Genomic DNA, 21,354 nt, shown 5'->3' with positions numbered 1-21,354 from the left:
TTGAATCTGAAACTTTCATTTTCAAAACTTTTGGCCCCGCTGTGGCTAAAAGCTAAAAAACGTTTTGAAATTGAGATTTTGAGTTCTGACACCTAAAAATAGAATATTTGAAGCTAAAAATAAATATGTTTATTTTAGAATGGTAAAAAAGTTTGGACATTTTACTTTTTTTTTGGCCAAACACCAAAATTTTTTTTTATTCTTTTCTTTTTTTTTATTTGCTTTTCAATTATTTGCTTTTCAAATAATATTGCCCTCAATTTAGCTCCATAGAGAGTGCTTTTCAACGGGAATAACCAGATATGTCAATATAATGTTATCAGGTGATCAGATTTTTACACTAACCAAGAATACTGCATACTTTATTCTATTCTATTCTATTCTATTCTATTCTATTCTATTCTATTCTATTCTATTCTATTCTATTCTATTCTATTCTATTCTATTCTATTCGTTGTTTCTAGTATTTTCTAGTCTAGTATAGTGAAGCAAATCAAAAATACCTTTATGTTTGAAATTAAATTAGTTTAATCAAAAACTAGCATATATTAATATATATATATATATATACACACACTTAAAGGGCTGAAGTGTCTTTTTGTTTTTAAATTGGATTCAGGCCTCCACCAGCTTAATCAATAAACAAACAAAAGCCTTTTGACTGGCGCTGAGGCTTTTATTTTGACACTCCGTTTCCGGAGTTGGCTCTCCCTGCAGCCTGCCTGCTGCGCTGCACGCCGCTGCCTGCATAAAGAGAGCCAACTCCGGACGCACCGCAGCAGCGCTCCGCTCCCAGTCTGCCCGGGAGCCCACACCATGCATGGAGGGAAGAGAGGACTGGTGGCTCCGCAGAACACCTTCCTGGAGAACATCGTCCGGCGCTCCAGCGGTGAACAAACATCCCATTCAATTATTATCAACAGATGTTTTGTTTTATTATTTATAGTTGTGTGATTTTAGTTTAAATTAGAGCTTAATTTGCTTTAATATAGCTTAATTAAATGTTTTTTTTGTAAAACAAACAAACATGTAAATAAATGTCATTGTTTTTGTTGTTGTATGAGGGTAAAACTATTTTTAAATCTGCACAAATGTTATATTATGTATATGTTTAGTTTGTTTTAATATAGTTTTTAAAAATTACTTTTATCTTGTTGGATTAAAAAGCTCTAATAGTACCTGAACTCTTTAATTGTTGAACACGATCTAAAAGTTTAAAAAACAAATTAATCTTGTTGAATGAACATTTACTCGTGTGTGGACTACAAGCTTTAGCTTTTTTTATTATTATTATTCATTTAATACGTGTTTTTGAAATTAGGGGAAAAAATAAATGCTTTTAAAGATCATTTTATTGAAATATTTTGTTTCCAGCTTCAACAGTAATATTTTACATATTCAATTTCAATTTGTTCCTTAAGGCATTGACACTAGAAAAAGCCACAAACAGAATCAGCATTACTTAAACCAATTATTTAAGAGTACGATATCACCTTATTAAAGGCCCTGTTTGGATTATACAGAAATGTTGCAAAATTGAAACAGATCCTTCCTCTAAAGAAATCGCAATAGTTTAATAATGCGCAAAAAGTATATTTTAAACACAAAGTGGAATGTGAAAAATATAATGTTGTAAATTTAATATGACAATTTTTAAAGTGTTTAAAATAATTCATCTGTAGTTTTCATAGGTTGGCAGCTAAAGTCTTCTGTACATCAGGGCTGGCTCTATTCCTTTCTTTGTTAATGTAATATTTTTAATTCACTCAAATCAGCATAAAGTTAGTATGCGTGGGATTATCCACATCTTTATTTTGTTTCACTCAAAGGACATTTTTTGGATTTTTGTTAAAAATCTGTGTCCTTCCAGGTAAAAAAAACACACATTTTGGATTATTTTAAGTGTATGATTATGGTGCAGATGAAAGTATCAGTAGATTAGTCCAAACGCCAACATCCTCATCTTCTTCCAGCTCTTCTTTGACGATGATGAAGATTTCAATCACTGCATTCTGGAGTAGATAAAGAAGACTAGAATTATTTTGATGCAGGAGACTCCCTCATCCTTTACAACTTATGTAAAGCAGCAACATTTCAAGAGTACTTTGACGGTCAAAATAAATATTTTCAGCTATTCTGGAGAGGAATGTCATACACTCATTAAGTTTAGACCAAGTTGTTGCATAAAAACCTCTAAAATTATATTTTTAGAGGATGAAGCTGTTAAGTTCATGTGCAAAGTAAACAACATAGTAGAAGAGATTATGGATTTTTTTAGTGCAGCACTCAGACAGTAAATATGAGAACATGCTTTTCCATACCTTTAACGATTGGATGATTGAAAGTTAATGCAGTTTTTGATCATTACACTTCATGATTTTTATCTCCTCCTTGAGCATAAATGTCTTCAAATGTGAATTTCTCTTTTTTAGGGGGTAAATTTTGCACAAGGAGCGAAAGAAGAATACATAAATTGCAATAAATAAGTAAATAAAAGTTCAAATATTAAATGACCTGGAAGTTTTTTTAAGTGAATATTCTATGCACAAAAAACAAAATTCACTTAACGCAGAAAAGAAAGCAGACAATTTGTCAGTGCTACTTTTCAGAACCATTAATGCCTTTAATGTTATGTCCAGTTGTAGTCAAATGAAATATCTTTACTTTTACCCCTCCACGCTGTCTGCTGTGTCTTAAATCTCGTAAAGCTGAGGAACTTTTCAGCTCCCCATCAATATTTAATTTGCATTAGAGGCGGACAATCCAGTGTCGAGTTGCTCTAAATAGTGATGACTTGGCTTGATGCCTCAGTTCGATGTGGCAATAAGCGTATTGATGGTCAGGATTTTTTTTTTATTGTGATTTTTCATTTTACCGACTTGTGAGGAACGCAGACGTTTCAACTGGTTTGTGAAAGAGTCACTCTTCTCCGTAAAGACGAGCGGCCGGTGGAGTCACCCTTCCCGTGTCTCTGCTCGCAGAAACCAGTTTCCTGTTGGGGAATGCACAGATTGTGGAGTGGCCGGTCGTATACAGCAATGATGGATTCTGCAAGCTGTCCGGATACCACAGAGCTGAGGTCATGCACAAGAGCAGCACGTGCAAGTAAGAGGCCATCTGTGCCACGATGAGGCTGAATGTGAAGATGTGAAGGTGCAGCGGATGCTTTTCTTCGCATGGTCCAGTGGCACATTCATTTTGCATCAAGACTCTTTTATTGAAGCTTGATTGCGCAGATTGTTTTACATAATAAATCAGAGCCAAAGAGTTTAGAAATCTCCTATTTAGGTTAAAGAAAAATTATTTCAAATTCTGTCAACTTTATAGTTCCACTCTAATATCTATTTTTAAACTGTTTTTAGCCAAAATAATAAAAAAAAATCTCTTGGACACAGTTTCTGCAGGAGTTCATTAGAAATTCACCTCTGAGTTGTTGGTGTGGAGTAAAGTCTGTGCTCATTTCCCATCATGCTTTTGTTTAGATTCTTCCTGCTAGCTTACAGCCTCTCATGACTCCAAGCTAACATTAGCGGTGCAACAAAAATGGCGAGCAATGTTGGAGCTTCCCCGACGTACAGTTTGGATTCAGATTCCAGCTCAGACCAGGAAAACAAAGACGTTCATGGATCTATTTGTCTGCAAGTGGATGAATCAGAATGGAGAGAAGCAGGGAGCTTGTGGCCCGCCGATTGTAGTTCATACAATTATAATTTTTTCAAACAGCATTTTTTTGTATGTTCCTGTTTCACAATGATTTAAAGAAATGATCATAAATGCAAATTTTATTTTAAATTAAAATAATCATTATGCTGATAAACTGCTTCAAGAACGTGTTAAAAACACAAAAAAATCACAATTTTCATCTGAGTTAACTATTCTTAGATGAGTTAAAAGAGAATGTTTCACTTTATGAAATGAATAAAGCACAATTCCTTTGGCCAGGTGTAAACTCATGGTGATGTCAGACAAAATGGCCGAAAATGCGAATAGTGACTTCCGGTGTTCGGGTTTAGAACGACAAAGCTGAACGGTGTTTAACACAATTTTACGTTCATAATAAAAGATAACCGTACCAATTTCAACAGAAAAATGTACAATAATTATTTTATGAATGTCCTGCTGAACTGTATTTTCATTTTCTGTCTTAGATCCTTCACAAATCTGAATATAGATTTGGATAATTCTTCAGATATTATTCTAACGGGTTCTATTTTGCTTGATGTTATTCACGTGTATTTTAAGTGCGATCAGCACAAAAACTGAAGGAAATTCATGTTGGACACACATAAAAGTTGCAGCCAAGATTCACATCGCTGCATGTTGGCCGCGTGTGTTTTAACTGCACACAAGGCTAAATTTAGTTGTTGTAGTAAGGGGTATTTGTTGTTTCTCGGGGTATTTTATGGAGTAATTGTGAAAATAGGAATGCTTTTTATTGAAATATTTGGAGGTGGAGTGTGTGTCTATGGGTGAATGGGTGAATCTTGTTTTTGTCTTGCAGCTTCATGTTTGGCGACTTGACCGATAAAAAGACCATCGATAAAATCCGACAAACTTTTGACAACTACGAGTCCAACTTTTACGAGGTGCTTCTCTACACAAAGAACAGTAAGTCTGACTTCTAATCAATCAATTGCAAATATTATTCTCTCCCCTTTCCGTTTGCCATCCTCACAACATAAGTCATGTTCTGTTTGTGTCCTACAGGAAAACCAATATGGCTTTACATGCAGATCGCTCCCATCAGAAATGAGAACGACAAGGTGGTGCTTTTTCTCTGCACCTTCAGAGACATCACACTTTTCAAGCAGCCCATTGAAGACGAATCAGCTAGAGGTAAAAAAAGAACTTCATCATGAACTATTACACAATGTTTTACTCTGGAACATCAGGGTCGATCTAAAAATAGCTGAATAATTTGATGTAAAGACAGTGGAGGGGGAGCGCGGCCAAAGCTCGAGTGCACATGGTTTAGCAGGCGTTTCCTTCTGCTGTGTAAAGCAGAACTGTCCAGGTGTCGCGTTTTCAGTTCAGTGCACACCTTTCTGAGGGTCTTAGGCACGTCGTGTCCCCAGAGGGTTCAAGAACCCACCGAGAGTCTTCAAGGATGTTCAGCAGAAAGGCAGAACAGTCTGCAAAAAAGAACAGGTCTTTAAAAAAGACAAAAAAGCACCAAAAAGATGATTCTGGCATTGAGTTGCTCAAATAGAATAAATATGTGTTGCAGTGGCTGATTTGACATGTCCCTACTAAATGTCTGATCATAAAGTGATGATATTTTAGTCTCAAAAACCTTAATGTTTGCAAAAGACACATATCGCTCAAGAAATTGCTTTAATCCTAAAAGATTTAATGTTAAACCACACAAAATGTCAGAACTTTTCTCCACTACATTTGTGCCTTTTTGCTGAAGGTCTTAGAATGACTGAAACAGGAGCATAGTTACCATCCTCCCTTCTTCTCAGAAGAGCTTTCTGGAACAGACATCATCTAAAGAGGAGCCGTTGTTGTTCTGAAACTTTCAAGTATTGATATTTCCAGCTGCCTGTACCATTTACACTAATGTCTCTTAGTTGACTAATCGGGTCATGCACAAACTGAATTAAAGCACACATCTTAGCCATCAATAGCTTTGAACTAACTAAAAACTAGATATATAAGCTGTAAGCTGAATTTGGCTGCTGAAGATCCTAGTGCTGATAGCCGAAGATGCTGACATCGATATCTGAAATCACTGAAGCTAAAAGCCAGCTAAAATGTTAGTTAAATGCCAAATTAGCCTAAAAAACTGAAAAAACAACTAAGCCAACACAGCTAGCATGTAGCTGAAATATTGGCTAAACTCCAAAATAGCCAATACAACTGTAAAAATCCAGAATTAGCCAAAATAGCTAGCATGTAGCTGAAAAGCTAAACTCCAAAATAGCCACACACAAAAAAAAAAAAAAAAACAGAAAAATTCCAAAATTAGCCAAAATAGCAAGGATGTAGCTGCAATATTAGCTAAACTCCAAAATAGCCAATAAAACTGTAAAAATCCAGAATTAGCCAAAAAAGCTAGCATCTAGCTGAAATACTAGCTAAACTCCAAAATAGCCAAAAAAACAGAAATTTTCCTAAATTAGCCAAAACAGCTAGCATGTAGCTGAAATATTAGCTAAACTTCAAAATAGCCTAAAAAACAGAATTTTTTTCTAAATTAGCCAAAACAGCTAGCATGTTGCTGAAATATTAGCTAAACTCCAAAATAGCCAATACAACTGTACAAATCCCGAATTAGCAAAAATAGCTAGCATGTAGCTGAAATATTAGCTAAACTCCAAAATAGCCAAAAAAACAGAAAAATTTTCTAAATTAGCCAAAACAGCTAGCATGTAGCTGAAATATTATCTAAACTCCAAAATAGCCTAAAAAACAGAATTTTTTTCTAAATTAGCCAAAACAGCTAGCATGTTGCTGAAATATTAGCTAAACTCCAAAATAGCCAATACTGTACAAATCCTGAATTAGCCAAAATAGCTAGCATGTAGCTGAAATATTCGCTAAATTCCAAAATAGCCTAAAAAAACCTTAATAAATGTCAAAATAGTCTAAAAAGCTAGCAGAATGTCATAACTTTCAATTTTACGACACTCCGACTCCATATAATATAAAGTCACGACTAATCGACAAATAAATTAGTCGTTGACTTTTTTAGTAGTCGATTAGTCGTCGATTAGTCGACTAACCGTGGCAGCCCTACTTGGAACCAAACGCTGCAAACACCTAGAAGTTTAATTTTCCACCCCTTTAGCCCGGTGGACATTGCATCCGTGATTACCGACGAGAACATCACATTTGGACTTGTCTGAGCACAGAGCACTGTCCCACTTTGAAACAGTCCATCTGAAATGAGTCTCGTCCCACAGGAACCAGTGACACTTCTGGACCGCATTTAAAAACGGCTCCCTTTCTGCATGACAGAGCTTTAATTGTCATTTTTCAGACGGTCTGTGCTTACTTACAGAGGTTTGGTGTTTCTGATTCATTTAGTGATGTCATCGACACCAACATGCCCATGAGTGATGGAGTGTTGTTTGAGATGATCTAAACTGTCCCTGACATACAGAGATTTCTACACTTCATGTTAAGCTATTCTGCTCTGCAGATTGTAAACTTAAAAGTTCCCCAATGACAATTTTTTTTTATAAAAAACAAACATTCCTGGTAGTGTTTTAATTATGATTATGAAGTTTTTAACTAAAACCCCACAACATAAATGTCTTAAAAAGCAATTTTTCATGTTGATCTGAAACCTCTGTTTCTAAAATCTCCTCTGAGGGGGCGTGGCACCTGAGCTAGACACACTAGCGGGTCAGATGAGGGTTTAGTGCATGTGCAGCAGAGCTGTTGTGATGTAAAGAAAATAATTCGTTCAAACAGCGTCTGTCTGTGACAGTTTATTTGACAGATTTAAAAGAAGAAATACTTGGAAATGCAAAAACGAAATGATTTCTTATCATATTTGTTCTCTTTCAAAAGAAAAATGCCACACATCCATATCAAAACTCAAAAAGGATTTTCACACCTCAAAGCTTTCTTGGACATCAAGAAACATTTTTTTCTAATGATTTAGCATTGTTTTGCTCTATTTTTCAGGTTGAAGAGCTTCAGTCTTAATTAATTTTCCCTTTTAAGGATATCATCTGCATCTTTTAAAAAATACTTGGTATTTTCGGCCATTTATTGAACTCTTTTGAGATCTGTGGAGCCTCAGATTTTAAATGGAATCTACTGTTCTACTATTCTGCTCAACTTTTTCTGACCTTAAATTTGAAAACGATACATGTTGTTGGACAGGATGGACAAAGTTCGCCAGGCTCACCAGGGCTCTGACCAACAATCGTAATCTGGTGCAGCAGCTGGCCCCGCTGAACAAGACCGCGGTCAGCCACAAGCCGTCCAGACTGGCTGAGGTGGGCAGGTCCGACTGAGCAAGCGTTTCCTAAAAGAGTTGAATAAAGATGGTTCTGAAGCGGGAAAATCTTCTCTCTCTAAAGGCTCTCCAGTTGGGATCGGATATTCTCCCACAGTACAAGCAGGAGGCCCCCAAGACCCCCCCACACATCATTCTCCACTACTGCACCTTCAAGACCACCTGGGACTGGATCATCCTCATCCTGACCTTCTACACCGCCATCATGGTGCCATATAACGTCTCCTTCAGGACCAAGCAGAACAACCTGGCGTGGCTGGTGGTGGACAGCGTGGTGGATGTGATCTTCCTGGTCGACATTGTCCTCAACTTTCACACCACCTTTGTGGGTCCGGCTGGGGAGGTCATCTCAGACGCCAAGCAGATCCGGATGAATTACCTAAAGACGTGGTTCGTCATTGATCTGCTGTCCTGTCTGCCATACGACATCATCAACGCCTTTGAACACGTGGAAGAGGTGAGGGTGCGTTTATTTATCATCACTTTTTAAATCGGTTGTTTTAATGTCCAAAAGCGCTAAAACCGAATTCCAAAGTTATGAAAAACAGTACTTTCACTGATCAACAACGGCTCATTTATTTAACACCTTTACCATAGAATGTTGTACATTTTTTTGAGCTTTATGTCTTATTTTCTGAACATTTGCTCTTCCTTCAGGATTCGTCCCCGCATCCTTCACCAGCGAGTCATCTTCGGGATTTTTCCCACTTTCACAGGAATTCTACTCGAGCTGAAGACTCTGTTCTCCCGGTAAGTCTCTCAGAAAACAAATTTTCAGCGAGTTTCAGCCCATGACTTCTCATTGCTGTAATGCCACGAACAATTTTGCAATATGACGTTTTAGCTAGGGCTGGGTATCGATAATAATTTCAAGAAACGATTCGATTCACAAAATCCTGGATCGATTCAATTCTGGAGGACGTTTCAATTTGGACACTAGGTGGCGATCGCGCTATAGAGGTACACTTTTGTCCAGAAGAATAAGCAAAGAATGAGCAAAAAATGTCAAAAAACTGTACTTTAGACCACAAATTGTTACTTTAATTGTTACTTTTTACATCGTCCAAGTGCTAGCATTAGCAGTCCTTTGGGAAATTCTATTATACTTTAGCATCAAGCTAGCGGACATTAGCCTTATGTGATAAAAAACATCTGTATTTTTATGAATCAATTATTGATCTATTAAGCTTAAATTGATTCAAATTGATTGATCGATTTTATCAACCCAGCCCTTGTTTTAGCCCATGGTGTTCACACTGGATGAGCAGGGAGGGACTACCTCTTTACTTTTTTCGAGTGTTTACGAGAGCTTGTCCGCCTCCTACAGTTGGAAGAGACTTGGTGCCAAATCTTGCAAATTTCGCTTCAGATTTTCCTTTCGCAGCTTTATTCCGACGTATGAAAGACTTGGACCTGGAACAAACTACACTTATTAATTTCAATTTTTTAACGATTGGCATCTCTGTTAATTTAAAGGGTTGCCATCTAAACGTCTCCACCAAATCCAAGTCGCTGAAGCTCAACCTGGTTTAACTTAACTAGATCCCAAAAACAAAACTTGTAAGCGACCTTTGAATGTGAGCGTTGAATGATGCCTGAAGCGTGCCTTTACATACACTTTCCATTGGAATTGGCTGCTTGAACCCGCGTTTCCAAAGGCGGTCTGAATACAGATTAACATATTTCTGTCAAATTATGATGAAAATCTGCATCTAAACTCAGCAGGTTACTTATTGATCTTTTAGCTACTTCCCAGTTTTTAGGGGTCATTTCAAGTGAAATAATTAACGTTTTTGGCTGCATTGTAGCTGTGCTGAATAGACAGACTCTGTACAGCCCGGCACAGCTTGGTATTTTACAAGAGCAAAAATGTCATCAAATCTTCCTGGAAAATCCCTTTAATAGTGGAGAATCTTTGCTGTAGCTGCACTTTACTGTCTCAGTACTACATGGCACAGATTCAATAAAACGTTGGAAGCATTCCCTAAAGATTTTGGCCATTATAGTCTAATGTATTTGCTTCACTTTAACGTCAATATATATAATGCTTTCATATTTTGACTGGATCATTTAAATGCTAAGACTCATCAAAGCAGCACTTTTGGGGATCTGTAGTTGTCTGTTCTGGTCAGACATGAGGGAACCTGACGTGGTCTTCTGCTGAATTATCCAAAAAAGATGCCGGTTGGTTCCAGAGAGTGTTCATTGTCTGTAAACCCAAAAGAAGATAAAGTAGAAGAATTTTTGGAGACCAGCAGTTTGTGAAAAATTCTAGTACCAAAAAGCATCACCTTGAATGGAAAAAACACCAAAGGAAATTATTTTTGATTAAGAAGAAATTCTGACAGGAAGTCACTCTAAACTCAACAAGCTTATTTTGGTTATGTCTAAGTTATTATTTAAACTCCCTAAATTCCTCCTAGGACCATTTTTTATTATAAAAATATGACTATGTTGCTACAAACCAAAATCCCACGACCTAAATGTCATAAAAAGCCATTTTTCATGTTGATTTGAAGCCTCTGTTTCTAAAAACCTCCTCTGAGGGGGCGTGGCTTTTAGTAGCTCCGCCCCTGATCCCCCACCTGTCTGATTATGATAGCTCTGTGTCTCATTAGCATAAATCTTCACCGCTGCAACATAAAAATATCAAGCAGTATAAAATGTCCAGCCGTATGGTTCTGATCCGGATGTCAGCTGGACGAGGAAGTGATGATCTTCATGGACAGAACTTCCTCCAAAATCCTGATTCTTTCTCCTTCCAGTTCACCAAAGACTCTTTTAGCTAATTCTCCAATGTTTATTGACGTTGCTGTGATCAACATCTCAGAGCAGAATTCTTGGGAAAATAAACCAGAATCATGTTCATCCAAGTTTTTCCTGATGTTTGGGTTTCAAATGGATTTAAAACAGAATTTTGCTTCTGAAGACGTGAAAGTCGCCGTTTGGTTTTTAGACAGTGAATAGACCTATCCCCACCTGCAGGGCCTCAGCAGCCTCTTCAGCTCCCTGAAAGTGATCCGCCTGCTGCGTTTGGGTCGAGTGGCTCGGAAGCTGGATCACTATCTGGAGTACGGAGCGGCCGTCCTGGTTCTGCTGGTGTGCGTCTTTGGACTGGTGGCCCACTGGCTCGCCTGCATCTGGTACACCATCGGGGACTACGAGGTGATCGACGAAACCACCAACAACATCAAGACGGACAGCTGGCTGTACCAGCTGGCTCTGAGCATGGGAACCCCTTACCGATACAATGTCAGTGGGCGGGGCCAGTGGGAAGGCGGACCCAGCAAAGACACCCTGTACATTTCTTCTCTCTACTTCACCATGACAAGTCTCACCACCATCGGGTTTGGCAACATCGCTCCAACCACAGACGGAGAGAAGATCTTCTCCGTGGTCATGATGATGGTGGGCTGTAAGTACTCCAAAAGTCTTCTTTACTCCTCACACTTTCCAATGATCTGCAGCTGAAGTGGAAACAAATCCAGCAGATCTGAAATTACATAAGAGCACAGCGGGGTCGACATTTCTATTCTGGGTATGAGTGATTGTCAGCAGAGCGATACACGGAGAAGACATTATCATGACATTGATGCTTTCTTAATGTGCAAACAAAACCATGCAGAAGATAAAATCCTTTGGTGTTCCAGAGCAGACAACATAGAATACAATACAATAGAATATAGATAGATAGAACTTGATGTGAAATTGATGTTACCGTAGCTTAAAAACAAATGAATGATGATAAAAACAATAGGATTAAAACCATCGAAAAACAGATCATTCTTTATAAACACAAATCAGTAATTAGAATTTCATTTAAAGCCTAAATTATGAACAAAGAAGAAGTCAGCAGAGTCAATATTTGATTGTGCTTGACTGATCCTTTTCATTACTTTGATCATCGATCAGTTCATTAAGGGCATTTGTCTGCTTCATCCATTAAAAAGTAAAATCCACTTGCTTCACTTGATGCTTCACTAAGTGGTACATTAAAGAAGGGTGAGAAACGCAAAATATTAAATACATCCAGCTGTGTTTTCTTTGATAAATATATTTAGGCTTGAGCTGTTTGGACATGCAAGTTTTCACCAATATTAGAGGTGTTAAAAACTGACTTAGACTGTCGTTGATTTACTTTAAATGTTCCTAGTGGTCTTTTATTTATGTATGATACAATTATTAGGCAAAATCCAAGAACTTCTGTTACATCTCCAATGGGCAAACCTGCCCCGAGACGATAACAAAACACCAATGAGAACTAGAGGAGCTGCATCACCTGCGATGATGCTAGTGTGAATGATTTTTGATGAAAGTAGTCGCTGAAGATGATGGAGCTATTGGCTGAAAATGATGAGGCAATTTACTTTAATTGTTGAAGAGATTTGCTGAAAATGCAAAAGCTATTTGCAAAATACTATTTTTGCTAAAAGACTGGGAATTGCATTAAAGAACTATGAAAGAGCGCTGAAGTTGACCTAAATTTCTAGTAAATTTGTAGTAAAATTGCTTTAAAATCCCTGGTACTTACCAATTTGGCAAAAAAATATATACCGTGTTGCTTAAATAGAAGCTAAACTCCAAATTAGCCCCCCAAAAAACAGAGATGCCAAATTAGCCAAAAAAAAGCTAGCATGTTGCCTTAATACTAGCTAAACTCCAAAATAGATTAAAATTCCTCAGTAAACTAAATTAGTCAGAAATGTTAGCCTGTTGCTAAAATAAAAGCAAAACTCTAAATTAGTCGATAAAAACCCCAGTAGATAAGAAATTAGAAAAAAATGTTAGCATGTTCCTAAAATGATAGCCAAACTCCAAATTAGCATTAAAAACCTCAGTAGATGCCAAATTAGTCAAAAAAGCTAGCACTAACTAAAGTACTAGCTAAACTCTAAAATAGACTAAAATTCCTCAATAAACCAAATTAGCCAAAAATGTTAGCCTGTTGCTAAAATAGAAGCTAAACTCTAAATTTGTCTATAAAAACCTCAGTAGAAAACATATTACCCCAAAAAGTTAGCATGTTAGCATGTTGCTAAACTCAAAGCTCTATTACAATAAAAACAGCATAGCATAGCATAGCGTTGTTTACTAAACATTCACATGATAAAAGGAACACAGTTTATTAAATGAAAGAAATCCTGTGTCCTGAAATGAAAATGAAATAATTAGTGTGCTGGTCCAAACAAAAAGACAAACCAAAAGGAATTAGAGCCTTAGAGCCAAACTTAAAATAAATCATGGAGACTACTGATCCAGCCATGTCGACCGTCTGAGTCAGCAGCTTTCTGCTAAAGGCTGCCTAACCAAAACTACCAAAGGAAAACAAATAAACAAAGCCCAGAAATCAAGACTACCAAGGTCCAACCCCAAGGTGAGCAGAATAGCAGGGGATGTTGAAAAGGTGGAGCACAGCAGCAGCAGGATGTAACACCAGGACATAGTTTCTGCAGAGCGGCAGCAGTTCATTAGATATTCACCTCCAAGTTGTGGGTGGGGCTGTTGGTGTGGAGAAACCCCGCCCCCCTTCCCTTCTGGAGCAGGAAGCTTATTTTTTATTTTATGTCACAAATTAAATTTTTTTTCAAACTGCATTTTTTTTAATCTGCTCCCGATTCACAATGATTTAAATGAATAAATACTCAAAATACAATTTAATTTTCTGTAGATATGTCCTCCATCACGAGAACATGTTAAAAACATGATTAATTTTAGACCTTTTGTCTTTTAAGATCAAGAGTCTGATATTTTTACTGTTAAAATGTACATAGAAACAAGCATTTTTCTTTAGGGATTTTATTTAAAAATGTTCACCTCCTAATGAATCCTCAAGAGCTCCTTTTCCTCTCGTTGCATTTCCCTTTCGGCTCCAGCCTGAACTACCATGCTGATTTAGGAGCGGCTTTACTCCATAACACAAAGTGACATGTTCAGCTCTCCTGTGTGTCTCTCACATCCAAGAAAAAAAAAGGTTTTCACTGAGTTTAACCTAAATTATTTCCTTGTATTTTTAAAATATATTCTCAATACAAGATCTAGATTGAATTTTAAATATTTTTAACTTTAAACAAAAAAGTTGTGGATTTTTTTTCCTTTTATGAAGCCGATCGTGCAGTTTTACAGCTCGCATGCACACTTTGACCTGACTGTAAACTGGATCAGTATGAAGCTTAAATAATGTCGTTTGCTCAGCATGTACTTCCCAGTTAACATCACTACACACCGACTCACGCCACCCCTCCATAATGAAGTCTACTTGATCAGTCTCTCTGTAAGGTGAAGTTATATCGGTTGTATTTTCAGCGTCTTTCATGCAAAGCAGCATGGAAAGTGATGCAGCGACTCCACAGAAAGTGCCTCGCTCACAGGTTTGTGGAGGCAAACGCACGCTGCTGTGATGATGCCACGATTGCATCTCAGTTGCACTGCTGTGTCGGCTTGAATTTGGGCTCCATAAATCTTTTGCTACAGATACACTAATTATGTGGCAGGAGAGGGCGATCGGAGCGGGGAGATTTGCCTGCAGGCTGCAGGGAGATAAGTGGACAATGAGCCATCACGTTAGATGTGCGCGGTAACTTCCGTGATCCTGCTGTGGAGACATTTTCTCCTTGAGTGAGTTCTGTGAAACCTCACAACACGAGATCCTGACTGACTCTTTGAGGTCACTGCAGACTCCGACTCTGGAAGTGTCCCGGTAAAATGTTAGTAAAGACATGGATTGTGTGACCATGGCTCTGAACGCTGAGGGTTTAGTGTAAAACAAGAGATTTAAGGAGAATAAATGGGAAAGAGTTCATTATTAAAATGTAAATAAAATTACTAAATTTAAGCTGGTATTAAAAAATAATTTGTAACAAAAAGAATGCAGATACATTTAAAAATAAAGGGCATTAATACATACCAAAAATAAAAATTGAAAATAATTAATAAAAAGTGATCTTTTTTGTATTTTATATTATAGAATTTAACAGCTTCCAAAAGAAACTTAAAATAAAGTTGAAACAAAATAAAAATAAAGCACAACTTAGTTTTTATTGTTGCTCTTTGAAAAACTTACAAAAATTGTTTTTTCAATCCAAGGAAAATTGTGTTTTAACATCTTTCACAACGATGGAGGACATGTATAAAGAAAATAGCATTTCTAAGAATTAAAAACTTTGTGAATTTAAGAAAATTTATTAAATTTAGAGCTTATTAGTGACGTAAAAAATAAACTGGGCGGACCACAAGCTCCCTGGTCTGCTCTGCAGCGGGGAGGGGAAGAGGGGACGGGGTTGCTCTGCACCAACAGCTCAATTCCTGCTGCTCTCCAGAAACTATATCCTTTAAAAACTGCATAATTGTAATTAAAAAGCACTGGAAACGCTTTCCCAAAAGGTAAAAAAGTGATCGAAGTGGGACTTTAATTAGGGGTGGGTATCGATTAGAATTTCCAGAAACGATTCGATTCACAAGATCCTGGATCGATTTTATCCTGATTTTTTTATTTATTTATTCAATTCAATTTGGAGTTTACACATTTAGACACATTTGCTAAGAAATACATTAATAATCTACTATGTTTTGAATATATTTATATTAATCTAATACAGTTCACATACTGTAAATGTATCATTGAAATAATGAGATTGTTAATATCATACAGTGTTACACGGATTCTCTAAAGGAGAAGTTCTAACAAAAATGTTCAGATCATTAACATTGGAAACATTGTTCTGCTTCTCCTGGAGGACGTTTCAGTTTGGCCACTAGGTGGCGATCACACTATAGCATTACAGCTTATTACAAAAGATGAAAGTATGAGCCAATGTTTTAGACCAAAAATGATTACTTTAAAAATATTTCCTTTAAAGAGTTTGGAAAATGAATGTCTTTGAGTTTATCAAGATGTTCAGCAACGTATGTTTAGGTTGACCGAGTGTTAGCATTAGCTGTATTATGGAAAATTCCATTAAATATTTCAGCTACATGCTAGCTATTTTGGCTAACTTAGGCTTTTTGTTCTTTTTTTTCCTGGCTAATTTGGCATATAAATAATATTTTAGCTGGTTATCAGCTTGAGCGTATCAATTTCAGCGTCTTAAGCGGCCAAATTCAGCTTACAGCATTCCCACTAGCATTATTGCAGGTAAGGCTATATATCTAATTTTTTGCTAGTTCTAAGCTAATGATGTGTGTTTTACTTCCTCTTTGACCCGATTAGTCGACTAATTGGAAAAAATATTAAGTGATTAGTCGACTATTAAAATGGTCGTTTTCATCAGCACTGGTGTTTTTCTTCCCAACAGTTTAGCTCCTTTTTACCTGACTTCCTCCTTTGACTTCTTTGGCAGCGCTGCTGTACGCCACCATCTTTGGAAACGTCACCACCATCTTCCAGCAGATGTACACCAACACCAACCGCTACCATGAGATGCTCAACAACGTGCGCGACTTCCTCAAGCTTTACCAGGTCCCCAAAGGTCTGAGCGAGAGGGTCATGGACTTCATCGTCTCCACCTGGGCCATGTCTAAAGGCATCGACACGGACAGGGTTAAGATGACACTCAAACTTTTGGAACAAACTTTGTATCTAAATAAGTGGATAATCTTGAGTAATCTCTTTCAGGTTCTGTCCATTTGTCCCAAAGACATGCGTGCGGACATTTGTGTCCACCTGAACAGGCAGGTGTTCAACGACCATCCTGCTTTTCGTCTGGCGAGCGACGGCTGTCTGCGCTCCCTAGCCGTGGAGTTTCAGACCACGCACTGCGCGCCTGGAGATCTCATCTTCCACATTGGAGAGAGCGTGGACACGCTCTGCTTCGTCGTCTCCGGCTCACTGGAAGTCATCCAGGACGACGAGGTCATCGCCATCCTTGGTGAGCTCGCGGCCTTTCTTCCTGTTTCACTGCCGGGGGAGGAAATGTGATGTTTGGTCCCATCCAGGTAAAGGGGATGTGTTTGGAGATGTGTTCTGGAGGGAGGCCACGCTGGCTCGGTCCTGCGCAAACGTGCGAGCGCTGACTTACTGCGACCTCCACGTCATCAAGAGGGAAGCTCTGATGAGGGTGCTGGACTTCTACACGGCGTTCGCCAACTCCTTCTCCCGCAACCTCATCCTGACCTGCAACCTACGGAAACGGGTACAAAGTTTTCATGTGCTCCCAAATCCAAGAGATCAGAAAATCTGATCATTGGAACACAGAACTTAATGCATTTGAGTCATTAAAGGATCACCAAACAGGGAAGTTGGAGGCTGACTCCACCCACATCTGAAATGTGAAAATCCAGTCAGAGGGGCGGGGCTGGAGAACAGGATTGTTAACATTACTGGAGCTGCAGATCATGACGTGAGACTTAAATAGTTTGACCAATCATGAAATCCAACTGTAATACCTTGATTCAACCTGTAGGAGGCAGCACACACACGAGGTTTCTAAAAATACAAAACCTAGCAACATCTAATTTAAATATTTCTAAAAAAGCTATAAAATCTGAGAAACTTATAAATGTAATAGAAGATTGCTTTAACTTTAAAAAAAATAAATTAATAAATCATCACTGAGAAAAAAAAAAAAACTCCTGGAGAAATTAAGTTATTACGGGTTGGACTATCCCACCCCTCTATCGATGGTTGGTTTGGTCCAATAAGCTTCATCCATGAAATCGGACTCCCATCTTTCCAGCTCAAGCAGATGTGTCTCCATAAGAAGAAAGCATTTCCATCATGGGTTCTGTAAAGTGTGTGAATGGAGATATGGACCTGCAACTGAAGTCCAGCTCTGAATGTTATACTCCATGCAACCAAACAGAAGCGATTAAGCATCTAACCAAGCTAACCAAAATAAAAGATATTTAAAAGTCCATTTTGAGATTATTTGACTTCTATTAGAGTTTAAAACGATAAAAAAAATGATGTAATTGAGGAACTAAAACATAAAAAAGTCCCTCTCTGATTACATTTTTGAGTGTATGGCATTTTTCTTATGAAAGAGAACAAATGTGATAAGAAATTGTAATTGCTGAATATTTCTCCTTTTAAATCATCAACTGTCACAAACAGACTCTGTGTGAATTAATGTTGGAGGAAGTTCTGTCCATGAAGATCTTCACTTCCTCGTCTGAGCTGACATCCGGATCAGAACCATACGGCTGGACATTATCGATATTGATGGACATTTTTTATGTAGCTGTGGTGAAGATTTACGCTAGCGAGACACAGAGCTTTCATAATCAAACAGGGGGGTTCAGGGGCGGAGCTACTCAGCTCCAAAAGCCACGCCCCCTAAGAGGAGATTTTGGAAACAGAGGCTTCAGATCAACATGAAAAATGTCTTTTTAAGACATTTAGGTTGTAGAATCTTGGTTAAAAATTCATAATCATAATGAAATCACTACTGGGAATGTTTTTTTAGTAAAAAATTCTTCATAGGGGAACTTTAAGCAGCTTTAGAGAGATTATATAGAGCTTTTTCAGTTAGTTTTTAGAAATCAACCAGATTTTAGTTTTAAATAAATAGCATAATTTTAGTATCGTTTTTGTGCATTTCTTTATGCATATTACTTTCATGTGAGAAAATAACAAAATAGTAAAATGCACAAAATAAATTACATCCCTTTTAATTCCACACTTTTTTTTCTTTTTATTCTAATGATGGCAAATCTAGATTGAACTGCATTTGGTTTATACCTTTTTTTGTTTGTTTAGCTGGAATGATTACGTGACGTTATTTTTAAAATGTTTTTAAAACTCTGTTTTATGAAAGGGCAACCAAACCCAAAATCTACTTTTTTTGTCTCTTGACCTCTATAAATGGGATTTTTAAAGTGCAGTCTGCGGCCAAATTTTTGACAAATTAAAATAAACTTGTTTAGTTCTTAAAAATAGTCAAAAATTGTCTGTGTGCTGCCCCCTCCTTGTTGAATCAAGATATTACACTTTAATTTCATTATAGGTCAAACCATGAAGTCCCATGTGGATTTTCACATTTCGGCTGTGGGTGGAGTCAGCCTTCAACTTCCCTGTTTGGTGACCCTTTAAGCTTAGCTGGTTGACTGTTTCGAGTTGCGGCCCTCATGGCGTTCTCTGCGTCTCGCAGGTCATCTTCAGGAAGATCGCTGATGTGAAGCGGGAACAGGAGCGGCAGAAGAGCGAGGTGGCGCTCTCCATCCCCGAAGACCATCCTGTTCGCAAACTCTTCCAGAAGTTCAGACAGCAGAGAGACACTCAGACTACAGAGGAGTCCCACTTCGATCACAACTGCATCCAGATGGAGGCGCTGCATCAGCCCGCCTCAGACGTAGACTCCTGCCAGCCGGCAGACGCTCTTCCAGAGGAAGATAAAACTGCTCAGCAGACTTTCGAGCATCCTGAGAAGACCAAGCAAAGCTGCATCCAGGTGACCGTGGAGTCTCGACCCAGACACTGTCAGCAGAGCAGTGCGGGTGGAGCTCCGGCGAGAGGCAGAGGCGCCCGAGGCTGGGCCAGGTTTAAGGCGCCCGCTCCTGCAGAAGCAATACATCCCTCTGTGGAGGAGGAGCAGGACGCTTCACAGACCTCCGAACAGGAAACAGAGGAGGGCCTGGAGGGTGGGAGCGCTGCAGGAGAGGCGGGGGACCAAACGAGTCTCATGCACAAAACGGACTCCTGTGACAGCGGCATCACCAAGAGCGACCTGCGCATCGACCGAGCAGGAGACGTAAGAAGCTCCTTTGAGAGGAGCCCGATGGAGAGGAGTCCTCTAGAGAGGAGTCCGTTCGAGCACAATCTGGGGGTTTACACCGAGGTCTCCATCAGACAGGCCTTCATGCAGCCAGCCTCCGAACAAACTCTGCTCCAAGCGTCGCTGCATGAAGCCAAACTGGAGCTGAAGGGAGACATTCGGAGACTGAGCAGCCGCCTGTCACTCCTGGAGTCGCAGGTGAGCGAGATCCTCAGGCTGCTGACGGCCAAACGCAGACTTTCCCTGCCTCCAGTGTCTGCCAGAGCAAGGATGAGAAGTCAAGACTGGGTTACGTCTTCCCCCAAAATGGAAGACTGACCTTACGATCTGAGATCTTCCACTCTTCACGCCGCATGTCCTGCTGAACAGAAGGCACAGCGGAAACTCGTCTGCATGCAGAAACAGGGATTTTTTTTAAATAAACAAAGTCAGCTATGCAACCTTTACTCAAGAAAACAAAGAGCAAATAAACAAATGAGTAAATGTTGCACGAAAAAAGGTACTTTACTAACTAATACAGCATATCTGATGCTTTTTGAAAAAGAAATTACATCCAGAGGAAACAAACTTTTAATTTTTGTTACTTTTATTGTGAAAATCTTAAAAATCAGGTGATAATTTGTGCCTTACTGAAATAAATCTTCACCAAAAACGACTCCGACCACGAAAATTAACTTCTTACGTTACAATGACTATAAGAAATAATAATAACATAAATACAGAATAATTTTAAAAAATCAACATTTATTGATAGACCTGTAAAAATGAATCATTTAATTCAGGGTTTTGTCTTTTTTTCGTGCAAAATTTGCTTTTCCTCAAAATTTCAGCAGGTAATTACAGCAAAGTTACTGTACTTTCCTCAGGTATATTTGTTTGTAACAGACTATTTCAATAATTTGTTGCTGAATTTGTTTTCTGTGTGGCTGCATATAGTTCAAACTGTAAGGATGGCAGCATGTGTCTGGATTTATGTTGCTTATAACCGTCCTGCACGCATCTGAACCAATCGTCAGCTGTAAAACAAATGACTGAAGCCCGCTCACCTTTTGTTCCTACGTGTCACTTAATCAGAAATATGTTGTAACCAGATACTTAAATAAAACTGTTCTCTGACATGTAGCTTTACTGCATCATCCGAATGCCTTGTTGTTGCCATGAAGACTGTAAACATGTTTAAAACTTTGTTTAAGTATCTGGAAATACTAGAACTTTTGAATTCATTTTGCTTAATTATTGTTTTCCCCATGTCACAAGTTTAATTATAAATCAAATGGATTTAACTAATGCATCTTTGTACTCTCTTTCACTAGTTAATTTGTACTTTCATTTGAATTAATATATTGATAATTATTTTTTACTTGTTTTTCAGAAAAGCTCCCCATATTTGAGAACAGATTTATTTTGTACGCTCGTCTCATTTCTGTAGATGATTTATTTAGTTTTTTTGTTTTCTGCATGTGAAGATCATAATTATATGGCTATTGACCCTTCACTGGTAATCGGTAGCCTAACTAAAATGCACAGAAACAAATGTAACTTCACTTTTCGAAGTTTCTTTGGAGAAAATAAAGATATTTAACAACAAAAAGATGTGATAAAACACATTTTTATGCATTTTGGATGATTTGTAAGGGCAGAAAAGAGCCACAGTCTGAGCGTGAACCAGCA

General features: G+C 38.1%; 1 protein-coding gene across 1 annotated transcript; it reads left to right on the top strand.

Moving 5' to 3' along the window:
* Positions 1-567: 567 nt before the first annotated feature.
* Positions 568-21,299, top strand: kcnh5a (potassium voltage-gated channel, subfamily H (eag-related), member 5a). The gene is made up of 12 exons (XM_024290606.2): positions 568-889; positions 2,982-3,105; positions 4,502-4,608; positions 4,708-4,836; positions 7,840-7,955; positions 8,040-8,432; positions 8,633-8,725; positions 10,961-11,390; positions 16,312-16,511; positions 16,587-16,839; positions 16,907-17,103; positions 19,060-21,299. Exons 1-12 carry the CDS (start codon positions 817-819, stop codon positions 19,999-20,001), a joined length of 3,057 nt encoding a protein of 1,018 aa, XP_024146374.1. The 5' UTR covers positions 568-816; the 3' UTR covers positions 20,002-21,299.
* Positions 21,300-21,354: the final 55 nt, after the last annotated feature.

Source organism: Oryzias melastigma, linkage group LG24, assembly GCF_002922805.2.
Source record: "Oryzias melastigma strain HK-1 linkage group LG24, ASM292280v2, whole genome shotgun sequence".
In the NCBI taxonomy this organism is placed as follows: domain Eukaryota; kingdom Metazoa; phylum Chordata; class Actinopteri; order Beloniformes; family Adrianichthyidae; genus Oryzias; species Oryzias melastigma.
The sequence above is the reverse complement of the archived record's forward strand: the minus strand, read 5'-3'. Positions and strand labels throughout refer to the sequence as shown.

Excerpts from the sequence above, each read along its gene's own strand:
- kcnh5a (XM_024290606.2), top strand. The coding sequence starts at position 817 with ATGCATGGAGGGAAGAGAGGACTGGTGGCTCCGCAGAACACCTTCCTG. Across the intron at positions 4,837-7,839 it reads TGAAGACGAATCAGCTAGAG|GATGGACAAAGTTCGCCAGG; the intron begins GTAAAAAAAGAA and ends GTTGTTGGACAG. Across the intron at positions 17,104-19,059 it reads CCTGCAACCTACGGAAACGG|GTCATCTTCAGGAAGATCGC; the intron begins GTACAAAGTTTT and ends TGCGTCTCGCAG.